We start from the raw sequence: 22,423 nt of genomic DNA on the forward strand, positions 1-22,423 counted from the left end.
GAAAAAATATGCTTCAATAGTGCCAAATTGTGCTAGTTTTCAATGCATGATAGGTATATATTCTAATATTAAAAAACCAAATTTGCAATGTTTACTGCAAAAATGCAATTTTATTGTCCAAAAATATCGACCACCAGAAAATAAATGGCAGTTGCATTTCCTTTTTGTCATTGAAGACTAAATAAGTGAAAAAAGGAGAAAAATAATTATTCATATTTCTCATAAGAATTTTTACTTTGAAGTACTGAGGTTTTGACAGAACTGAAAATACTCTAGTCAAAAACCCTCAAAAATAAACTATATTGAATTCAGCAAAAACTGATAGTGGAAGTAAATAAAGATACATAACTTGGCAATACCGTTGTCTGATTAGCGATGATTGGGTGAAAACACAGCCAATCAGATAAGTGAAATGTTTCCCAGAAGAATCGCCAATCCAATGAGTAAGTAATTCACGGAAGTGGCAAGTGTTGACGCAAGCAGCAACCCTCTTTTTTAATTCCGCTGTAATTCTCCCTGAATTCACTATAGTTGCATGCATGATGTCTTATTTTATTTGAAGAAATGAATATATAGTAGATTCTTGATTTTCCAAGAATAGATTGAAGGTGAACCTCCAAAAAATTGTCCCCATTTTTAAGTTTTTCGTGATTTCTTGGATTTTTGCTTCTTCATCTTAATTTTTAAAGGAGGAGGGGCAATCTGCATTTTGAATTTATTTTTATTTTTTTTAATCTGAAGACTATTTAATCAACTTAATTCACACAAAAACATATGAAATAAAATAATTGTATGATTTCTTGATTACAGCACTCAAAAATTGCATTGCTCTTAATATCTTTTTATTTATGTTCTTTCTAAAGCAGCCAATAAAATTAAAATTTAAAATTTGATAACAAAAATAAGCGCTATAGAGAAAGTGTCGTTTGAAAAATTTCAGCAAAAAAATATTTAAGTAGTTTTAGAAGTGCAGCTAGGCAAAGTTGAAAATACGTATTTTTATAGTCATTTCATCCCACCTGGCCTTATCTTGAGAATTAAGTCTTAATGAATTGAAAAAAAAAAGTGAGTTGCTTGAATTTTTTAAAAACCTATTCGTGAGCTTACAAAATAGCATTTGCAGTATTTTAATTCCTACAGTACGCAATGGAAAGCATGTAAGTGAAATGTTTCATAGAATATGAGTTTTAAAGAAACAATTTTATTACCATGAGAGCTTGTTTTCTCAATCAATTTCATTGAGAAAACATTTATTCAATCAGGGGCGTAGCTAAGGGGGGGTTTTTGGGGACAACCCCCCCCCCCCCCGAAAGGTTAGTCTGAAAAAAAAGGAGAGAGAAAGAAGAAAGAGGAGAAAGAAAAAAAAGAAGAAAAGAAAAAGAAAAAAAATCAAAACGACTTTTTTCTGAGTAACAAAGGTCAAAAATTCATTTCACCCCCCCCCCCCCAATGCCATTGAAAATCTGCTCCTCAAACATAAAGACGCTTCCCTCTGCTGCGACAATTTTTTGATAATTGAGTGAAATTTGTCACTTCGCTTTAGAAATGAGATTGATTAGTTAAATCCATGTATATGTAGCCTTTCTTTGTCATAGATTCTGCAAATTGTTAAATATGTTTAATTTTATGAGCCGCGCAGTGGGAATATTGCATACAGTCGAATCTATATTTCGAATTTCACATTAAAGAAAAAAATCGAGATAAAGAGGTTTTGAGATACGGGGGCTTTAAGAAACTTTTTTTAGAAATTTGAAATATGATGGTGAAAATTTGAAATTAATACTAAAGACAATATGTGCTCTTGATTAAAATTCCTCTGTATTAGTTTTGTTAGGTATTTATTCTTTTATTACATTATTAAGTGCTTTATTGCGATTTTTTAAGGAATCATTTTGACAGTAAAAGAAACTTTAAGCATATCTTTTTCAAGAAAAAGTCTTTTATTGCTTTTTGGTCCCTGATTTTTTTTTTTTTTTTTTTTTTTTTTTATTCATTATTTATCCTCTTGAGGTTGGCAATTGCTGCAAATCTAACTTGGCCAGTATTCTACAGTTTTCTTTTTTTCATCACTTGAAAAAAATTTATACTTTCTTTTCACTCCTATCATTTCGGTTTTCTAAGGAATCACAATTTTAAGAAAGAGTGCAACCAAAGAACAGTACTAATGCAGATAACAGAGCAGGGTTGGCTTTCTGCCGGCAGAAACTAGTTTTTGCCGTGCCAGTGGCAGAAACTGGTTATAACCGGTAAAAACCGGCAAAAACTTAAAAGGGTCTTTAATAACTAAAGTAATTATTAAATGATATTTGTTTAAGTCAACTAAGAAATTAAACTTTATTTCATCATTTAAAAAAATAAAATCCTATGCTAGTGCCCTTAATTTAGTTCAGAAAGGGAACTTTTCAATTGCAGATGCCCGAAAAATTTGGATTAATATTAGAAAGGACGAGAAATAATTCGGGTGCTCAGGAAAGAGGAGTGACATACAGAATTAAACAGGCATTACTGATTGCAGGGGTCTGTCCAGGATTTTTCACAGGGTCCGTTTTTTGTGAAAAATCAAATAATTTTGTGAAAAATGAATTAATTTTGTGAAAAATCAAATAATTCCCCCCCCCCCCCCCCCCCCATTTTTTTTTTTTTGCGAAATTATTTGATTGAAATTATTGTTAAAACGAAATTTTAGAATTTAGAGATGGCACAAACTGCATCAATTAAACTTAAAGTTGAGTGTTTCCCTCTTCTATGTCGAGAAAATCATTCTGGAGTGGTCTGATATTTGACGGGGGGGGGGGGGGGGGGGGACATCGCTCTCTCAAGTATCAATATTTATCTAATGTTCTACATTATGTTAAATTATACTAGAAATATTTCTGTACAGTATTTAAAATAATTGTAACAAAAAAATAAATTAATAAAATAAAATTCAGAATAGGGTTCAGCATTTAACTTTTTGACCCAAGACTCTTAAAAAGCACAGAATTTCGTTTAAAACTTATAAACTCCTTGATTTTAACAAAAATAAAAAGATATTTTAATTGTTTACCTCTTAACAAAGCGTAATAATCATCAAAAATTCTAAAAATCGGATTCCCATAGCAAACGCAAAGAAATCGCAATTATCAAAGTGAAGGCATCAAAAGTATAAAAACGGCTCGTGAACGAAATATTTTTGATAAAATTATTTTAAAATTGCATTTTAGAGTCCTATGATAAACATTTCATTAATATCTGTGGACAGCAGTTGAAGCAAAAAAATAAATAAATAAATAAATAAATAAAATAAAATAAACCATCTATTCAGCATTTTAATTTTTGACTTAATAACAGAAAATGGAATTTTGCTTTAAAAACTTGAAATGAGAGTTCTAACAGAAATAAAAAGACTTTTCATTTATTTGCATCCTAATAAAGCGAAGTTACTTGAAAAAAGAACAAAATATGATTCTCATATCGGATGTTAAAAGATGGCATTTTTCAAATTGTAGACATCTAAAGAAAAAAAAAACGGTAATTAAAAGAGTTTATTTAAAGTTAATCATCCTTGTTAGCATCGAAAAATCAAAACCCATATAATTTTCTCCCAAAATAACAATTAAACATCTCACCGCATCCACCGTAAAAACGCAAATATTGACAAGCTGGTAAAATGATGAGAATATTTTATAATCAAGTCATTATAAAGGTTCAACGCCAGACGCTAAGTGGTGATAATTTTGAAGTTGGTAACCCTATCTGAAGCGATCATATTTTTTCCCCCACCCTTACAGTTACCCCTTTGCAGTTATAAGTTCATTTCGCAGATATATATTATTATTGTTTATTAAATCATGAGCAGGGAGAAAAGTGCTTACCAATGCCTTTACAGAAAAGTTTACAATACCGCTGCTAATTAGCTGTGATAAAACAAACAACCATTATATTTATTTGGCAGTAGCAATTATTTATCGCTTGAAGGAGCATTGCAAGAGTGCCTTTTTTTTTTAAATCAAAATTAGCCGATTTTGTATAATCTGATCCCTCTAATTTGACTTAAAAAAAGGTTCAAAAAATTATCGGTTTATACACAGAAATATGCGTTATTTTACTTTCAGATTTGCTCTTTCAATAAACAATTTGTGAAAGATCCGATCTTGTTTATCAGAATTTTGTGAAGGGTCCGTTTTGTTTGATTGGGATTTTGTGAAAGGTCCGTTTTGGTTGATCGGATTTTTGTGAAGGGTCCGTTTTGGTTGATCGGATTTTTGTGAAGGGTCCGTTAACGGACCCAAATATCCTCCGGCCAGACCCCTGGATTGTAATTTGAATGCTTATATAAGCTTCATCTAAATTGCTTGTGATTGAAATTATCGTGTGCTTCAAGAAGAAAGTGCCCGAATTTTACTTGCCAATATTATTGTACAGGGGTCGAAGTGGTCCTATATATCCTATATTTCCTATATTTTCAAAAAAAGTATGAAAATCGTCCTATATTTCCTATATTTTTGGAAAATGTCCTATATTTCCTATATTCCTGTTTTTTATCAAATTTATTTCTTTAAAACAACAGTAAACAAACTATCTGACTTCGGATTTTTCGTCAAAAGTACGTGTGCAAACGAATTTCAAATTAAAAAACACAACTCACTAAATCCTGCAACAGGCATCTTCTCTCATTGGCCACAGCAATATGACGTCACTGTAGTGGGTGGAGTTTCAAGAACAAATTCTGAAGTTGGTTTTAGAATTTTGCGTTTGGCAACAGCAGTTTGTTTTGTTTTCTAGCGTGGTTTTTTCGGTTTTGTGTTTTTTTTTTTTTTTTTTTTTGGTTTTTGTTTTCGCGGGTATATTTTCGTGTTCAGTGCATTTTCTGATCGGAATGTTATAATAGTCTTTTTGCAATCTTTTCTTTTCGTGGAATTTTATAGAACAAAATATCTATGTTTGTGCTACAAAGCATTGGTTATTTCCTGTTAGTTCTCAATACAAAGACGGTTTTTATTTATTTATATAAGTTATGTTTGAGACACTTCTATCCCTGCAAAAATTGTGAGTTGCTGTGTTAATTATCAATAAATTTCACTTTGTTCTTTTTTGTCTACAAAGTACACTTTTTTCAAAAATTATCCTTTCAACTACAGGAAAGTCATTTCAGGTGTAAGTTATAATTTTTTTGAAGGGTTTTTTTTAAACAAAATCATTGATAAGAATAAATAAATAATATGTATGTATTATTTTATTTTTCATAGCGAAACTATTCATATAATGTGTCCTATATTTGTCCTATATTTTTTGTGGAAAATGTCCTATATGTGGCAAGTCGATCACTTCTACCCCTGATTGTACGATATTTTGCCCTTATGTCATAGCTTTGCAAAATAAATTGACCCTATTTCTCGAAACTTATTTTTCCAGTCAAATTTGTACCATTTTTATAGTTACTGCATGGTAGACCAGTTTAGAAAAATATGCACTAGATGAAAGTTTCACAAGCATTGCTTGCTCCTTGGTGCATTGCCTCCTAGCTCTTCTGTACCAAGACTATTCTAAAATTTCTTATTTGTGCACGTTAAATTGAGAAACTGTTTAGATTATAGAAAACACCTTTTCTAAGAGCCAACAGCAGAGTTAAGACAATGTCACATTTAAGCTTTAACTGAGAAGATATTGTAATTAAAGTATGCTTTGGGGTTTACAACTAATTATGTTTTTCCATGCATTTTCTATTGTATGTCAGTAATTAATTTTTTTGTCATTTTGTGAGTTTTTGCCAGTTTCTGCCACAAATGTGGCAGAAAGTGGTTTTTGCCATGCCGGTTTTAACCGGTTTCTACCAGTGGTTTTAACCGCTTCGACAGAAACTTGCCAACCCTGTAACAGAGCGAAATGGCTTTTAACTTGAATGACCTTTAACCATGAACTTGAAATGTTCATCTTACATGTCAAACCTGTGAATTTCACCCCTTTACTCTTCTTCCAAGAAAGTGCAGAAACGACTGTCCTTTTGTTAATCTCCCTGGAAAGTCTATTCGTGGAACGCATTTCTCCCTTTTTTCCACTGCCTCCTCAGCTCTTGACAATAGGGAAGTTTTCGATTTTTCAATTTTATTTTTATATGCTAGAGTAACATGTATGAACATCATAGGTGAAAAACTTTTTGCAATACGATAAGTAGTTTTTTTAAAATGAATTTTTAAAGTTCAAGCGCTTGTGACGTCAAATGGCATAGGAAGTGATGTCATGCGCTCTTCCGATACGGGAGAAGCCGAAGGACATGCAGTTGGCTTCGAAGACGAAACGTAAAAGGCTTATCTCCTTGCGTTTAACTCCTCGCGTTTCTGGAACATTAAATCTCTCATCCTCTCGGAAATATTGGAATATCATCATTGATGTTACTTGAGGAAGATTATTTAGATTGTGCTTTAACGAATCCGGCCTCCATAGTGTGCTCAAAAGGATTATTGAATTTCTAAAAAATAAAAATATCAGCGTGCTCAAAATGTCCGTACGAAAACAAGGGATCTTCGGCGGAAGGCTGCCCATTAGTGCGCTGTGATGTAAGCTCGTGACGTTTCAGAAAAGCGTACTTTTGCTCGTGGATTTTCAAAAATTCATTAAAAATCAATCACGGTGTTTTAAAATTCGGCGATGATGCATTTTTTAGTTTTGAGGGTCAATTAACAATATCCAATAGTCAAAATATGAACATTTAATAGGTTGCAACTTCCCTATTCCTCTGTTTGAGTTGAAGAAAATGTTTTTGTTTGCTGCTTTAAAGATCATTGGGCTTCGAATCCAAAAATGATAGCATAACCGGAATTCGAGACGATAGAGGTTTTTGTTGGTCTGGTCTTATAATTCAAGAAGTCTTATTTTATTTTATTTCATACTTTTAATGCAAACCAAGTTGGTAAAAATAGTCTTTATAGTCTGACCACCGATGAGATTGAAAGTTAAACATCCAGTTTACAGGCGGAAATGGAAGTATCTATTAGCTTTTAGGGATGCCAGCTTTTGTAGATGTGTGTCAGCCTCTAAATTAAGCAGTCACACTGAAATGAACGGAACACGCTCATCAGATATGTGATTTCCCCCTGATTTGGATCGACTGGTTTTGACAAGACGTTACTAGAAAATTTCACTTTAAATTAAATGGAGGGAAAAGAAAAAAAAAAGTTGAATTTTCCCATAACATTGAAAAAAAAAAAATGCTTTTGTTTTGTTTGACACAAGTATCGGAATTGGGGCACCCCATTCCAAAGTATGTAAGATTCACCTCCCTCTTATTTTTTTAATACTAAAAACATTTACATATTATATATATATATATATATATATATATAAAAGAAGTAACCCCCCCCCCCCCCCCGAAAGTCGGGTCTAGCTACGCCTCTGTATTCAATCAAACCGAGTCATAATTTTAAGCTACTAGCATATGAATATTTCTGAAGAATATCAGGCTCCTCCTAGTTTTTCATTAAAAGTTACCTTCAGAAATGAAATACAAAAGCTTAGAGCAGCGGCAGTCAACCCATCGACGTTCCCAGTTAATCGCAACAACACATTCTCCACTTTTTTTTTTTTTGTCAGAGTACCATTAACAAACATTATTTACTTTTTAAAAAATTAAGCTTAATTTCTTAATCAAAAGTTGATTAAATATTTTTCCAAAATTGTTGCAATCAGATGAACGGCTACAAACAAAATTTGAATTTTCAAGAAAAATTATTTTTTCTTTTGTACTGAAAAATGTCCACAAAAGGTACTATAAATTTTCAGATAGAACTTGGTGAGAATGCTTTACAGATCTTTAAATTTGGAAAACATTGTTTTGAACGGGTGAACTAGTGGTACAGCAAAGAAAGAACCAGTCCTCCCTCCTCTCCCTCTGAAGTCCATCTTTGTGTTTGTCAAACTTGGAAAGTAGATCAGCAATTAATTTAGGTTGCTCATTGCTAACTTAGGGAGTCAGAGAAAGTTTTTAAAATAATAGTCCAATTAGTCTAGATTAACAGAATATATAGTTGCGAAAACCATGGGCGTAGCGATCATTCCCATTGTGTTTGTGGGGGGGGTGGGGCAAGCATAGATGCAACAAGATAGTGGATTTTAATTACCCCCCTTCCACCACCACCATTTCAGTGCTGAATCCTTGCTTGAAATTAAAATCCCCCCTTCCCTCGCCAAAAAGGGATAAAGGGGGAAAAAAAGGAAACATCTTGTGCTATTTATGGTCAGATGCGAGAAAAACGAAAAAACGCAGCCATGCGGCCGCCCCCAGAAATTTTTTTAAATTGAAGTCCTAAAAATGTAATTTTAAATTATCTTTGGTGACAAAAAGGAAGGATTATTGGAATAAAAGGTTCTCTTCTAGAGGAGGGCAATTGCCCCTCCTTGCCCCCCTCTGGCTATGCCCATGGTGACAATAAGACAGATGTGGAAACGTAGTCCCTCATTTTATTTGAAAAATGAAATGAGATCACTGAAAAAATGGAAAAAAAAATCACAATGAAGCATTTGTCTGCCAAATTATTATTCATTGTAATATATTTTGAAGATAAAATGTAACTATGCAGATGTTATGTTTGGTTCATCTAGTATTGCTGAATTGAAGCATTTAAAATACAAAGATTTTTTAAATGAATATGTAGAAGTCGTGGATTTTCATTTACACTACTGGCCATTAAAATTGCTACATCAAGAAAGTGACATGGTACAGACATGAAATTTTAACGACAGGAAGAAGATGATGTTATATGGAAATGATTAGCTTTTCAGCGCATTCAGACAACGTAGGCGCCGGCAGCGACACCTACAAAGTGTTTAAATGAGGAAATTGTACAGTCAATTTCTCACGTGCAAATTCAATTTGAACGTTGTTGCGTGTTGGAAAATTGTTGTGATGCCTCGTGTAAGAAGAAGAAATGTGTACTAGCTCGTTTCTGTCTTTGATAGAGGTCGAATTGTAGCCTATCGGGATTGCGGTTTATCCTACCGCAGTATAGCTGCTCGCGTCGGTCGAGATCCAATGACAGTTCGCAGAATATGGAATCAATGGGTTCAGGATGGTAATACAGATCGCCGTGCTGGTTTTCAACGGCCAGTAATCACTAGCAGCTGAGAGGACAGGCATGTTATCCGCATAGCCATAGTGAATCGTACAGCCACGTCACGAGCCTTGAGTCAAGAAATGGGGTCATTTGCAAGACAACAAGTGTCTGCACGAACAGTTCGGCGACGTTTACAGCAGCATGGACTGTCAGCTCTGAGACCATGGCTGCGACTACCATTGACACTGCATCACAGACAGAAGCGCCTTTAATGGTGTGATCAGCGACGAACCTGGGTGTACCAATGGCGAGACGTCATTTTTTCTGATGAATCCAGATTCTGCTTACAACATCATGATGGTCGCATCCGTGTTTGGCGGTATCGTGGTGAACGCACACTGGCAGCGTGCATTCGGCATTGTCATACTGATGGCCCCTGGCGTGATAGTGTGGGGTGCCATTGGATACACATCTCGGTCACCTCTTGTTCGCATTGACGGCACTATGAACAGTTAGCGTTACATTTCCGATGCGTTACGACCCGTGGCACTACCCTTTATTCGACCCCTACGAAACTCTACGTTTCAGCAGGATAATGCACGATCGCATGTGGCTGGTATTGTGCAGGCTTTCCTTGATGCGGAAAATGTTTGACTGATGCCCTGGCCAGCACGTTCTCCAGATCTTTCACCAATAGAAAACGTCTGGTCAATGGTTGCTGAACAACTAGGTCGTCAGCAAACGCCAGCCACTACGGTCGATGAATTGTGGCATCGTGTTGAAGCTTCATGGGTGTCTGTACCTGTACATGCCATCCACTCTCTGTATGACTCAATGCCCAGGCGTATAAGCACTGTTATTGCTGACAGAGGTAGTAGTTCTAGGTACTAATTTCTCAGGATCTATTCACCCAAATTTCTTGAAAATTTAATCATTTGTTATTTTCAACATTATAAATGTGTCCAATAAATATTACTTTGCTATTTGCATTTTTCCCTGGTGTAGCAATTTTAATGGCCAGTAGTGTATAAATTTCGGTTGAATTCCAGTGAAGACACTTGAATCAATCTTGGTAAAATTTAGGTTTTGTGATTTATTATTTTTGTTACAGGTGTATCAAGTTAGGAAAAAGACTGGAGAGGATTCAGGAAAAGTATTTGCCATGAAAGTTCTAAAAAAGGCAAGTATCATAGTTTTTTTTAATGTTGATCAGTTGTGGATCTAAATCATAACAAATTTTAAAAGTTTTCTTGATTGAAATTAAATTTTGGAAGTAGAAAAATAACTAAATAAGAATTAAATTACAAAGTCAAAATTTAAAATATAGTTTAAGAAAATAATGCTGTAAAAATCTTGTAGACAATTTTAATTAACAAAACTCAGGGCTTTTTGTTTTAATTTTTGCTCTGAATGATGTTGTAGTAGTAGATTTTTTTACTAAGATTTTTTTTTTTTTTTAATTTTAAATTCTTGAATAAATTTGGTATGTTAATGAATTCTATACATTGTATGAAAACAAAAATAAATATAAGTCTATACACACAATTTTTTCTGAAATATGTTTTCAAAAAGTCTATCTTTCGACAAAAAACCAAGATTCTTTAAAATTGAAATGAACTCCCACAAAACTCATAACTTTCAAATTTGAGTTAACAGCTAGTTTGGTATTTCAGTTTCATTTTTGTAATTTATTTGCTTTTTCATCTGTTTTCTTTCTTTCCTTTTTTTTTCAAATTTATTTTTTAAATCAAATTTTAATTATTTATATGTAAGTAAATTCTGATGTGTTTTTGTTGTTTCTTCAATCTATAAAATTATTTGTAGGCTAGTATTGTGAAAAATAAAAAGGACACTGCTCATACTAAAGCTGAGCGTAATATACTGGAAGCTATCAAGGTAAAGATAACTTTTCAAAAATTTGTTAATCAATTGATTTAAGTGCATAATTTCTGTTGTTGTTGTGTGTGTGTATGTATGTGTTTTAATATAAAAATGCCTACTTACATCAGATAAAATATTTTACTGTTTGTAATATTCAAACGATGCAGTTATACATGTAATACACCGCCAACTCGGTCATTCCAGCCGAGGACTGCAATTTCGTGCATATTAGCACTCATCAGCCCGGCATAGGAAACAGCTGAGCTGGAGGTGGAAACTGAAGATGCATTTATGTTATGTACAAAATCCTATTGTTAAAAATCAAATCAAGCTTTTAAAGCAGTTAAATATTTTAATGAAAATCTATCAGCAACTCTTTGTTCAGAAGTACACCATTCCATCTTTTTATGCAAACAAATTGTGGGGCAAACATATTTTTCACTTTAAAAAATTATTCTTTCTAACCTCAAAGCATGTGTGCTAAATTACATTGTATTCTCTCCTAATTTATAGTTATTAATTTACTACATGATTCTGATTTATATAAATCATAAGCATTTGTCATTAGTTATAGCATGAGTTGGTACAAACTCAGTACTTATTTTATTGGAAATGTGTGTTGTGCTACTTATGAAAATGTTTTATTAGCAAAACAATTTGATTAAAATTGCATTAAAAAATTTTTTTTTTTCACATTCTGTCGTCCATTTTTCAAGTTTTCATGAGGTTCTGGTCCCGTCCCACCATAGTTTCTTTTTCTTAGGGGTAAAATTCTCTGAATTTTAATTCTTGAGATAAATGACTGTGGAATGCTTTAAAATTTTGGATTTTTCATGTTGAGTCAAGTTTTATGCATGTTGAAATACAAAATTTAAAAAAAGCTTTGTTATATTGTATTACTCTATCCTAAAAGTTTGGTTGTAGTTGTGATGTGTAGATTAATTAAATCTACAAATAGTGTAAAGAATTATATTTTAAATCCAAATGGATTTTGTTTTTTTTAATGTACAGTCAAACCTGTCTATCTTGAATTTCATCGGACAGAAGAAAACTTCGAGATACAGAGGTTTGACAAAAGTAAAAATAAGCAATTGAACCAAAATCAAAGAGTTAACAGATTCTTCTGCATTTATATTGTTGAAAATTGTACTGCATGACTTATTGTGATTTCATATTTGATTGTTATACAAATTTTAGTGATTATATTGATGATAAATTTATAGACCTTTAAGGACAAAAATTATCTTTCATGGACCTTCATACAACAATATTAATATTTTAGTTTATCCTCAATCAAAACAATGCAAAAATTAAGACCCCATGTAACCACAAATCTCAACGTTTTCAATGACTGGAAAGGGAAACTCTTGTTGATTTTTCACTGTTGAACTCCTTCTTTCCAGTTTACTAGTGGATGGAATTTTTAAAAAACTTGCACCCTATAAATGATTTTCCCTTTGCTAGATAACCCAGGAAACTAAAAGGATTTATATGGCTGGCTGATATTAGTAGGAATGCTTTTTGTCTCAATGTTTTGCTGTTGGTAAAGATCGCTGAGGATCAAATTTGAAAATAACTAGCCAAAAATTGAGATATGGAGGTTTTCAAGAAAATTTATCTGACAACCAAACGGCACGAACTTGAGGGTCACGGATCCGGACGAAATTCTTGATTTAGGTTAATTCCCACTAGATATGATCCCAGGTAAAGTGATTTGGCTGCATAGGCCCTAGTTCAGTCATAACGGGGGTCCAAAGTTTCTAGTTTGGCTCCAGAAAAGCAATGGTCTTCCTTTGAGATAAATCTTTTTTCACTCTTTTTTTTTTTTTTTTTGATATTGCATAGTAGTATCGCTCAACTGAATGCATTCACCGTATAAAATAAATTCCAACGCCCCTACGTTGTACTAACAAGAGACGCAACAGATGTTAGGAGAACAAATATTGTGCCAAAGTTTCAAACCCCAAAGAAAACGCTATTGCAGCTCCGAAGCCAAACAAGCAAATTTAGACCCTCCTTGGTGCCGAACTAAAGGCCATGCACTCAAACTATTTTTCCTAGCCTCATATCTAATACGAATTGACCTAAATTCAGAAATTTATCCAGAATCATGACTCAAGTTTTTGCCGTCTGAACCACACTGATTTGCAGGGCTCCAGAGAATTGCATTGGCGTTTTCATTTGAATTTGGAACTTTGGGACAATATGTACTCATTCAAGACATTCGGCGTCACTTTTCAGTACAAATGAGGAGGAGGGAGATTAATTCTGTGTTGTGAATGCGTTTAATTGGCTCATACTGCAATGCAAATGCAAGAAAAGGGTAAAAAAAAAAGTTAAATTTTAAAGGAAAAAAAACGTTGCTTTTCTGGACTTAAATAACAACTTTGGACCCCCGCTGCAGCCGAACTAGGGCCTATGCTGTCAAACCGCTTTAACTGGGTTCATATCTAGTGGGAATTAACCTAAATCCAGAATTTCGTCCGAATCTGTGACCCTGAAGTTCGTGCTATTTGGTAGTGAGATAAACATGGGGGGGGGGGGACGTTGAATTTAAGCTATAAATGCAGCAATATATTTTAAAAATATAAAATAGGCAGATTCAGCTGTATATGTAATTTGTCCTCGCACCCGGAAAGTCTTAGATTTTGACCATGATTAAAATTTGGCACAGAAAGTTTTAATTTTGCTCATAATATAAATGCTCAAAAATCATGGAACTATTTGTCATAGATTTTGTGTTCTAAAACATATTAAAGTGCTAAATTTTACTGGCTAAACATAAATTTGCGCATTTCAGCTGTTTTTACATGTAATATAAGGCTCTTTACTCATTTTAAAATTCGGTTGCATCTGCTTCTGTAAAACTTGCTCGTTCTTGACTTCAATGTGTTAATATTATGTTTGAATTTATAATTATGTGTTAACCATTATTTTAAGCCTTTCTTGTACTTTAAACTGAAATTAGCCACTCCCACTCAATTTTACTTTTATTTACTTCTGAACCAATTTAAGCTGATACCAATTGTAAAAGATTTCATTAATTTTCACCAGTGTTTAGCAAAAAACTTAGAAAATTAAATTTTTCCAAAAAGTTAGTCTAGAATAGCAATGGAATTTAAGTCATATTACATATCATGTTGCAAAAGTTGCTTTTTAGTTATAACAGTAGCTCAGCTCTTCAGATTTTGTTTTGACGTAAATTTCCGATACATATGCAGGGGTCTGTCCAGGATTTTTCACAGGGTCCGTTTTTTGTGAAAAATCAAATAATTTTGTGAAAAATCAAATAATTTTGTGAAAAATGAATTAATTTTGTGAAAAGGCAAAAAATTTCGCAAAAAAAAAAAAAAAATTGTTAAAACGAAATTTTGGAATTTAGAGATGGCATAAACTGCATCAATCAAACTTAAAGTTGAGTGTTTTCCTCTTCTATTTCGAGAAAATCATTCTGGAGTGTTTTTCTGATATTTGGCGGGGGGGGGGGGGGGGCATCGCTCTCCCAAGTATCAATATTTATCTACCATTTTTTTGTTACAATTACTTTAAATACTGTACAGAAATATATTATACTAGAAATATTTCTGTACAGTATTTAAAATAATTGTAACAAAAAAATAAATAAATAAAATAAAATTCAGAATAAGGGGTTTAGCATTTAACTTTTTGACCCAAGACACTCTTAAAAAGCACAGAATTTCGTTTAAAACTTATAAATCCGTGATTTTAACAAAAATAAAAAGATGTTTTAATTGTTTACCTCTTAACAAAGCGTAAATATCATCAAAAATTCGGATTCCCATAGAGGATGCAAAGAGATCGCAATTCTCAAAGTGAAGGCATCAAAAGTATAAAAATGGCTTGTAAAAGAAATATTTTTGATAAAATTATTTTAAAATTGCATTTTAGAGTCCTATGATAAAAATTTCATTAATATCTGTGGACATTAATATCTGTGGACACAGTTGACGCAAAAAATAAATAAATAACATAAACCATCTATTCAGCATTTTAATTTTTGACTCATAACAGAAAATGGAATTTTGCTTTAAAAACTTGAAATGAGAGTTCTAACAGAAATAAGAGACTTTTCATTTAATTGCATCTTAATAAAGCGAAATTAGCTTGAAAAAAGAACAAAATATGATTCTCATATCGGACGTTAAAAGATTGCATTTTTCAAAATGTAGACATCTAAAGAAAAAAAAAACGGTAATTAAAAGAGTTTATTTAAAGTTAATCATCCTTGTTAGTATCGAAAAATCAAAACCCATATAATTTTCTCCCAAAATAACAATTAAACATCGCACCACACCGCATCGCAAAAACGCAAATATTGACCATCTGGTAAAATGATGAGAATATTTTCTAATCAAGTCATTATAAAGGTTCAATGCCAAATGCTAAGTGGTGATAATTTTAAAGTTGGTAACCCTACCTGAAGCGATCATATTTTCCCCCCACTCTTACTATCACTTTGCAGTTCTAAGTTCATTTCGCAGATATATATTATTATTGTTTATTAAATCATGAGCGGAGAAAAGTGCTTACCAATGCCTTTTCAGAAAAGTTTACAGCAACACCACTGCTAATTAGGTGTGATAAAACAAACAAGCATTATATTTATCTGGCAGTAGCAATTATTTATCGCTTGCAGAAACATCGCAAGAGTGCCGATTTTCTTTTTTTTTTCAAAATTAGCCGATTTTATATAAGCTGATCCCCCTAATTTGACTTTTAAAAAAATCCAAAAATTATCGGTTTATACACAGAAATATGCGTTATTTTGCTTTCAGATTTGTTCTTTCAATAAACAATTTGTGAAAGATCCGATCTTGTTTATCAGAATTTTGTGAAGGGTCCGTTTTGTTTGATCGAGATTTTGTGAAAGGTCCGTTTTGTTTGATCGGGATTTTGTGAAAGGTTCGTTTTGGTTGATCGGATTTTTGTGAAGGGTCCGTTAACGGACCCAAATATCCTCTGGCCAGACCCCTGATATGTATGAAGCATAGCTAAGATGGTTGCAAATCCTCAAAGCATTGCTTTAAACAATTCTTGTGAAAAATGTGGGTTTTTTTCTGATAACTATTACATCTGTGAGTCATCGAACGTTATGAGCCGATGTCATGGAAAATCAGGAAAAGTCATAGATTTGAAAACTCAAAATGTAGCAGATACCTTGTGTATGTTGCGTTTTAAACAAAAGGCTGTAGACATGCCAATATTTTAAAGTTTTATTGTTGTTATTATTATTCATATTGGACAATTGTTGAAAGTTAGTTTTTTTTTCTTTGAAAGATTACGATTATTATTAGCAAGAGTCATTTCAGAGAAAGTTTTTCTTTTGCTTTAGGTAATATGTATAAGTGTCTAATTTGTAGATCAATAATTTTTTTTATTTTAATGATTGCAAAAATATTTTTTAAACAATGTTTATTTTATCTAATTTGTTTGAACCTTTCTACTTAGCATCCTTTCATTGTTGACCTTCACTATGCTTTTCAAACCGGTGGAAAGCTATATCTGATTTTAGAGTTTCTCAGTGGAGGAGAACTGTTTATGCACCTTGAAAAAGAAGTAATGCTTTTAGAAGATACAGCATGGTACTTACTTTGCAATTTTCTTTCAATTTCATTTTTTTTTTTTTTTTTTTGATGATATAGAATTTATTGGTATGCTACCACTTACATATACACACATGTAAAAAAGCATTTAACAAGAAGTCATTAGTCAGAGTTCTCACTAGGGAGCAAGCAGAATTGTTCGATTTCCACAGCATTTTCCAAAATCCCATTCAACAAAAAATCATTTGGCAGTCAGTTCCCACTTAAGTCTCTCTTAACATTGTGGTCACTGGTCATGGTAGAAAATCACGCGACAGATTTTTCCCTAGTGTGAATCCTGCATTAGTATACTAGTATTAAAATTTAGAGAATTTGTACAACTTGTGGAATCTTTACTAATAATAAAGCTGAAAGTCTCTCTGTCCGGAGGATGTCTGGATGTCTAGATGTTTGTAGGATGTCTGTAGGGTGTCTGTGACACGCATAGCGCCTAGACGGTTCGACCAATTTTCATGAAATTTGGCAAAGTATGTAGCATGGGAGTGTGCACCTCGAAGCAATTTTTCGAAAGTTCGATGTGGTTCTTTTTCTATTCCAATTTTAAGAAAAAAAATATCATAAGATGGAGGAGTAAATTACGAAATTATCATAATGTGGAACTGTAACATGGGCACAAGCCAATTGGCGAGATACGAAATTATCATAACGTGGAACCGTAAGATGGGTACAAGCCAACTGGCGAGGAAATTCACCATACATTATTTGTAAATATACAGGCGAACCAAAAGACCTTTTGATTTTTCTATTACGGGCAAAGCCGTGCGGGTATCACTAGTCTCATATAAAGAAATTAACAAAATGTTAAACCACTACTTCAAGACAAAAATGCATACTGTTTACATTGGCATTTGGATCAGGAACTTTTCTTCGAAATTTATTGCTTAAAAAAATCGGTGATACATAATTGTTTTCTTTGTTTGTTTAAATTGTTGCGTATGTCCGTACGAATTTTTCTTACTGCAATTATTTCTCCATAATCGTAACCTCTTTCACTCATGTAATCCAATAAATGTTCCACAGATTGTAGAGCAGAATGTGAAATTGTATTTTCTTTGTGTTCTTCATCTTCGTTTTTGGTATCATCACTTGCGTTTTATCCAGTAACAAGTTCAACGATATTTTTTTCAGTTAGACATTGAAATCCTGATTCACATTCGTTGCTTTTAAACCACTCTTCAGCGTCAACTGATTCAAAACCTCCGATTTCTTTAACTTCCTCAATGATGTTATCGATATTATCTTCGGCAATCGAAGATGATTCTTCATCCAATAACTCTTGTGGCAAGATTTTTCTCCAAGACCGTGTAAGGGTAACTGATTTTACCTTTTAACTATGCAGCTGCTATACCATGCACTGCATCCAATAATGAATTCTATATGGGTAGGACACGTGTCCGATTTGACCTCTGCGCACGGATAGTAGGGTATGCTTCGTATTACCTTGATTTTAGCTCCTAGAAGAAGCTTTAAAAAAAGTAGTTCCGAAAAAATGCACGGATAATCCGCACACGGATAATCGGGAGTATACTGTATTTTTTTTAAGTATCAGTGTCAATGCTGCTCTTAATATCTCTCTAATCTCTAAATGATTAATAATTGATCAAATTTTTATGCCTGTCAAAACATGACAACAAGTTAATGATTATACTTCTAAATTGATGTATAATAATGTAGAGGATATTCTGCCTATAAATCTAAGATTGAAGTCCTCCCACCCCCTTTCCGATAAAACCAATGATTCTACCATACGGAATCGTTAAAAAGGCATGAAATTTAATATATAAAACAAAAAATTCATAGTTTAAGGCTCTTTATTTAATTTAATACACAAATAGTTGAAGAAAAGGGAGGTGAGGGAGAATCGAATAATTATGGTTAAGTCATTACTTTTCTGAACTAAAAAGTTATCTTTAATTATTGTCTACAATATACAAATATAATGCACAAGTTGAATGTGATTACCATAGTTTTTCAGTGTATGATAGCATGAAGCCGTTGAATTACGAAGAACAATTGTTAGAATTCACAAAAATGCGTATCGCATTAACTATAATAAAACATATTCACCACGACCACAAGAACCAAATTGGAAAAATGGCAATTTTTGCACCTCATATCCTCGACCTTGTGTACTTTTGACACTCCAAGAAACCATTCACGGTTCCACATTACGAAGAAAAATGCTAATGTATGCAATACTTAGCATCACTTGTTTTCAGTGTAAAAGATTGTGCTTTTAAATAGCATATTTAGATAAATCAATTCAATAGTTTTCCCTTCTGGATAGGCAGGGAGGCGGATTGCTTGAGCCAATGATCGGGAAAAATGCCTTTGGGTGGCAAGCTGGGGGCATCATCAAACCAGGCTGGATGAAACGCATGCTAGCAGCCTCATGTGCCACTAGGCGTTAAGAGAATTAAGTCAAGTGAAATTAGTATTTGCTGATTCTAACATTAAAAATGAGTAACACTAACATTTGGGATATGAAATGAGGTGGGAATTGTTGGAAGGGTAGTAGCAGGCCAGTCTCAGGTCCAAATTTATGGAGAATTCAATTTAACGCTGAGCATGGCTCACAACTTATGGAGACAGTTCCAGGATACAGGATCCACTGAGAGATGGCCTGGGCAAGGTTGTCCAAGAAGCATGATGGCCAGAGAAGATCAATTGCCATTTGTCCATTATAGTGAGGCGTAGCAGGAATGCCACAACTTCTCAGCTAAAGTTATATTTAAGAGAAAAATATTGCAATTATACAGATAAGAATGCAACAAAATCAAATCTTTTAGTTTTTATTTTATGTCAAAAATTAAAAATAAAATCATTAACTGAAATTTGAATTAATCTTAGAAATGAAAAAAATTGATATCTAGAGCCTACATATATTTGTGTACTATATTATTAGTTATAAAATGCTTATTGGATGTTTCTTAGTAACATTTTTTTCCCTCCATAAGTTTTATTCTTGTAATTTTCAGTGCTCTACAATTAGTATTGAAATTTTATTTTGTCTTTTTAATTTTCAGCTTTTATTTAAGTGAAATATTGTTAGCTTTACAACATTTGCACCAAGAAGGAATAATTTACAGAGATCTGAAACCTGAAAACATTCTATTAGATTCTGAAGGTAACAAAAGTTGAAATATTTATGCATGAAATTAATTTTAATTCTAATTTATTCTGTTTTTAATTTAATTTAATTTAATTAATTTATTTATTTTTGAAATCAAGGGTCTTTAAAAAAGCTTTATTTCATGTGTAAAAATTCACTGTACTTTTTTTTACTGGTAAAAAAATTTCATAATTTATAACGTAAACCACATTTTATCTTTTTCTATGGAAAAAGCAATTCAGTATTTTTTTTAATGCGTTGATCTTGGGTTATACTTTGCTTTAGATTCAACGACTGCTTAAATTTTCAATGCCAAAGGCCAATTAAAATCGTATGCATTCAGTGTTAATACAGTGCTGAAAAATAAAAGAAATAATCAACAGTTTCCTGCAAATTGGGCATAAAATGCCCAAATTTGCTGGAAACTGCAAGAATGTGTTTTAGGGTTACAAAAACCTTTTATTCAATGAAAAAGAAGTGTGGATCAAAAATTTATGAAACTAGCCTGCTTTGTAAGACAGAATTTACTTACATTATTAGTGTTAATGTTTGTAGAAGCATTTCATATCCTAATTTTTTACATTTCCATTATTCGAATTTGAAAAAAAAAAAAAAAAAAAAAAAAATCTGGTATTTAACTTTTGTTTGAATTTTCAGAAATTATTCATTGCAGTTTTAAACATAAATCTCCATTTTTTAATATTGCTTTAAAAATCGAGCCTTTCTGACCCGATATGTCAAGTCTCCATATCCAATAAAAAAAGTTCCTTTTTACATGTAACATACAAGACAGCCAGCCCGTTTATCACATCCAGAGACTGCAGTTTTGTTCATATTAGAACTCCTCAGTCAGGAATAGTGAATAACCAAGCTGGAGGCAGATGTCATCTCATTGAAGCTGAAAGTGCCAACAAACTGGTAGATAAAGTGAATTTATCTCGCTAGAGAGTTTCCGCAGCATGGTGCGAACACTTGACTTCAGACACATGACATTGTGGGTTTTTTTTTATTATTATTAACTTCAGAAATGAGTTTATAATTCTGGTTCTGGAACTTAAGTCTTGACTTCCAAGATTAAGGGAATTATCTGAAATGGATGAAAATATTTCTTTCAAAATATATTTGATATAATTGACGATTTGTGCTATTTTTTATTTTGCTTGATAAATCACTTTTCTCCTACATTAGGGCATGTGAAACTCACAGATTTTGGCTTGTGTAAAGAATCAATTAGAGATGGTTCAATTACTCACACATTTTGCGGAACCATTGAATACATGTAAGTTATTTTGTAGCTTTTATTTGTTTACATTTGAATTTTGTGTAATTTCTCTTTACATTTCCAAATGCTTGCTGATAACTCATTACATAATTATCAGTGCTATTGTTATGTAATTTAAGGCATTTACACTAGAAATCAGGAGGGGGGGGGGTCAGTTTGACCCCCACTAAAGAAATTAGTGTTGTTTCCTACATAGTGTCAATATCTTTTTAAATGAAGTTAAAATAAACTAAATTATAATAATTACTATTTTTTTGAGGATAGAGAAGTTTTAAATCTACATAATGAAATATTTAAAAAATATTTTTTAAAGTGAGATTGAGATATCCGGCGTTGCTTCGGTTTCATTAAGAACATTTTACAAATCTACAATAAATTAAGTGAATAATTTATTAAATTTTGCAGAAAATAGTTTTGAACCTAAATATTTAAGTAGATGAAAGTTTTTTTTTTACTAAAAGTGAAAGTAACAAATAATTGTACTTAAAAGGTTATTCATCTGCGCAGCATTTTTTGCACGAGCTAATCTTTCTCATTTTCTATGCACAAAATCAACATACAGATATCTTACAGTGGCACAAAGTTAAGTTTTTTTTAACCCTTACATTCCTTTGCTTGACATTTCTTCCTTTTTTTTTTACTCCACTGAATCTTGCACCTACATCAATTTACTTACAGCTAAAACAAGTTTGTTTATACTTGGTATGTGTTCCTCTCTGAGTTCTACTTCTGCTAAACATAATTAAAAAGTCTTCCGCTGATACTTTCTTTTGTATATGTCCTGAATACAATTCAGGCATGTATAGCTGCTCAATCCAAAATATTGTGAAAGATATATAATATACTGGCCAGAGGTGTGAGGGAATCTCAGGGAGTATTTCCTTCCTATTTGATCTAGAGCATCTAGTTTTTGCAGCATTTTTACAATTTCGTCTTGCTTTAGCCCTCTTTTACGAGACTATATGTTTTTACAAAAACAAAAAGTAACGTAAATAAAACAAACTATTTTATCAAAAATAAATAAAAAAAACAAATCATCTAGCAGAACCTACACTCATTCATATATGCCTAATATCTTATCGAATTAGAAAGTATAATTCCAGTATTACAAATCACATGACAGACAGGTGTGATGTTATGCAGACACCCTTTTTATTATGTTTTGTTTGTTACTTAGTTGGCATAAACAAATATAGCTTACAGAACAAAAATGTACTGCAATGAAATGCTTTAGCATTTCCTTTTCCTCAAAGGGGTCAAAATGACACCTCCCGTAATTCTAGGTATGACCTTCCGGTTGAGGCTCAAAACAAAAAAAACTTTTCTTTCTTTAAATCTATATAGTATCACACAGCACAATGATTTAAGAAAAGTCAAGAAAGTATTAAGAATTTAGTAAAAATATAGAAGAGTAGTTAGCAAAAAAAAGTTTGCTTGGGGTCAAAATGACCCCTTCCTTAATTCTAGTGTTAAAAATCTATGCGTAAATACATTA

General features: G+C 32.5%; 1 protein-coding gene across 1 annotated transcript in view; it reads left to right on the plus strand.

Moving 5' to 3' along the window:
- Positions 1 to 22,423, plus strand: part of LOC129220962 (ribosomal protein S6 kinase beta-2-like) — a 91,108-nt gene that overhangs the window by 46,961 nt on the left and 21,724 nt on the right. Inside the window, exons 16-20 of the mRNA XM_054855397.1 lie at positions 10,141 to 10,209; positions 10,854 to 10,925; positions 16,380 to 16,513; positions 19,561 to 19,661; positions 20,835 to 20,925. Coding sequence (XP_054711372.1) covers positions 10,141 to 10,209; positions 10,854 to 10,925; positions 16,380 to 16,513; positions 19,561 to 19,661; positions 20,835 to 20,925 — 467 coding nt within the window. The remainder of the gene's footprint in view (positions 1 to 10,140; positions 10,210 to 10,853; positions 10,926 to 16,379; positions 16,514 to 19,560; positions 19,662 to 20,834; positions 20,926 to 22,423) is intronic.

The sequence above is a fragment of the Uloborus diversus genome, chromosome 4, assembly GCF_026930045.1.
Source record: "Uloborus diversus isolate 005 chromosome 4, Udiv.v.3.1, whole genome shotgun sequence".
NCBI classification, from domain to species: domain Eukaryota; kingdom Metazoa; phylum Arthropoda; class Arachnida; order Araneae; family Uloboridae; genus Uloborus; species Uloborus diversus.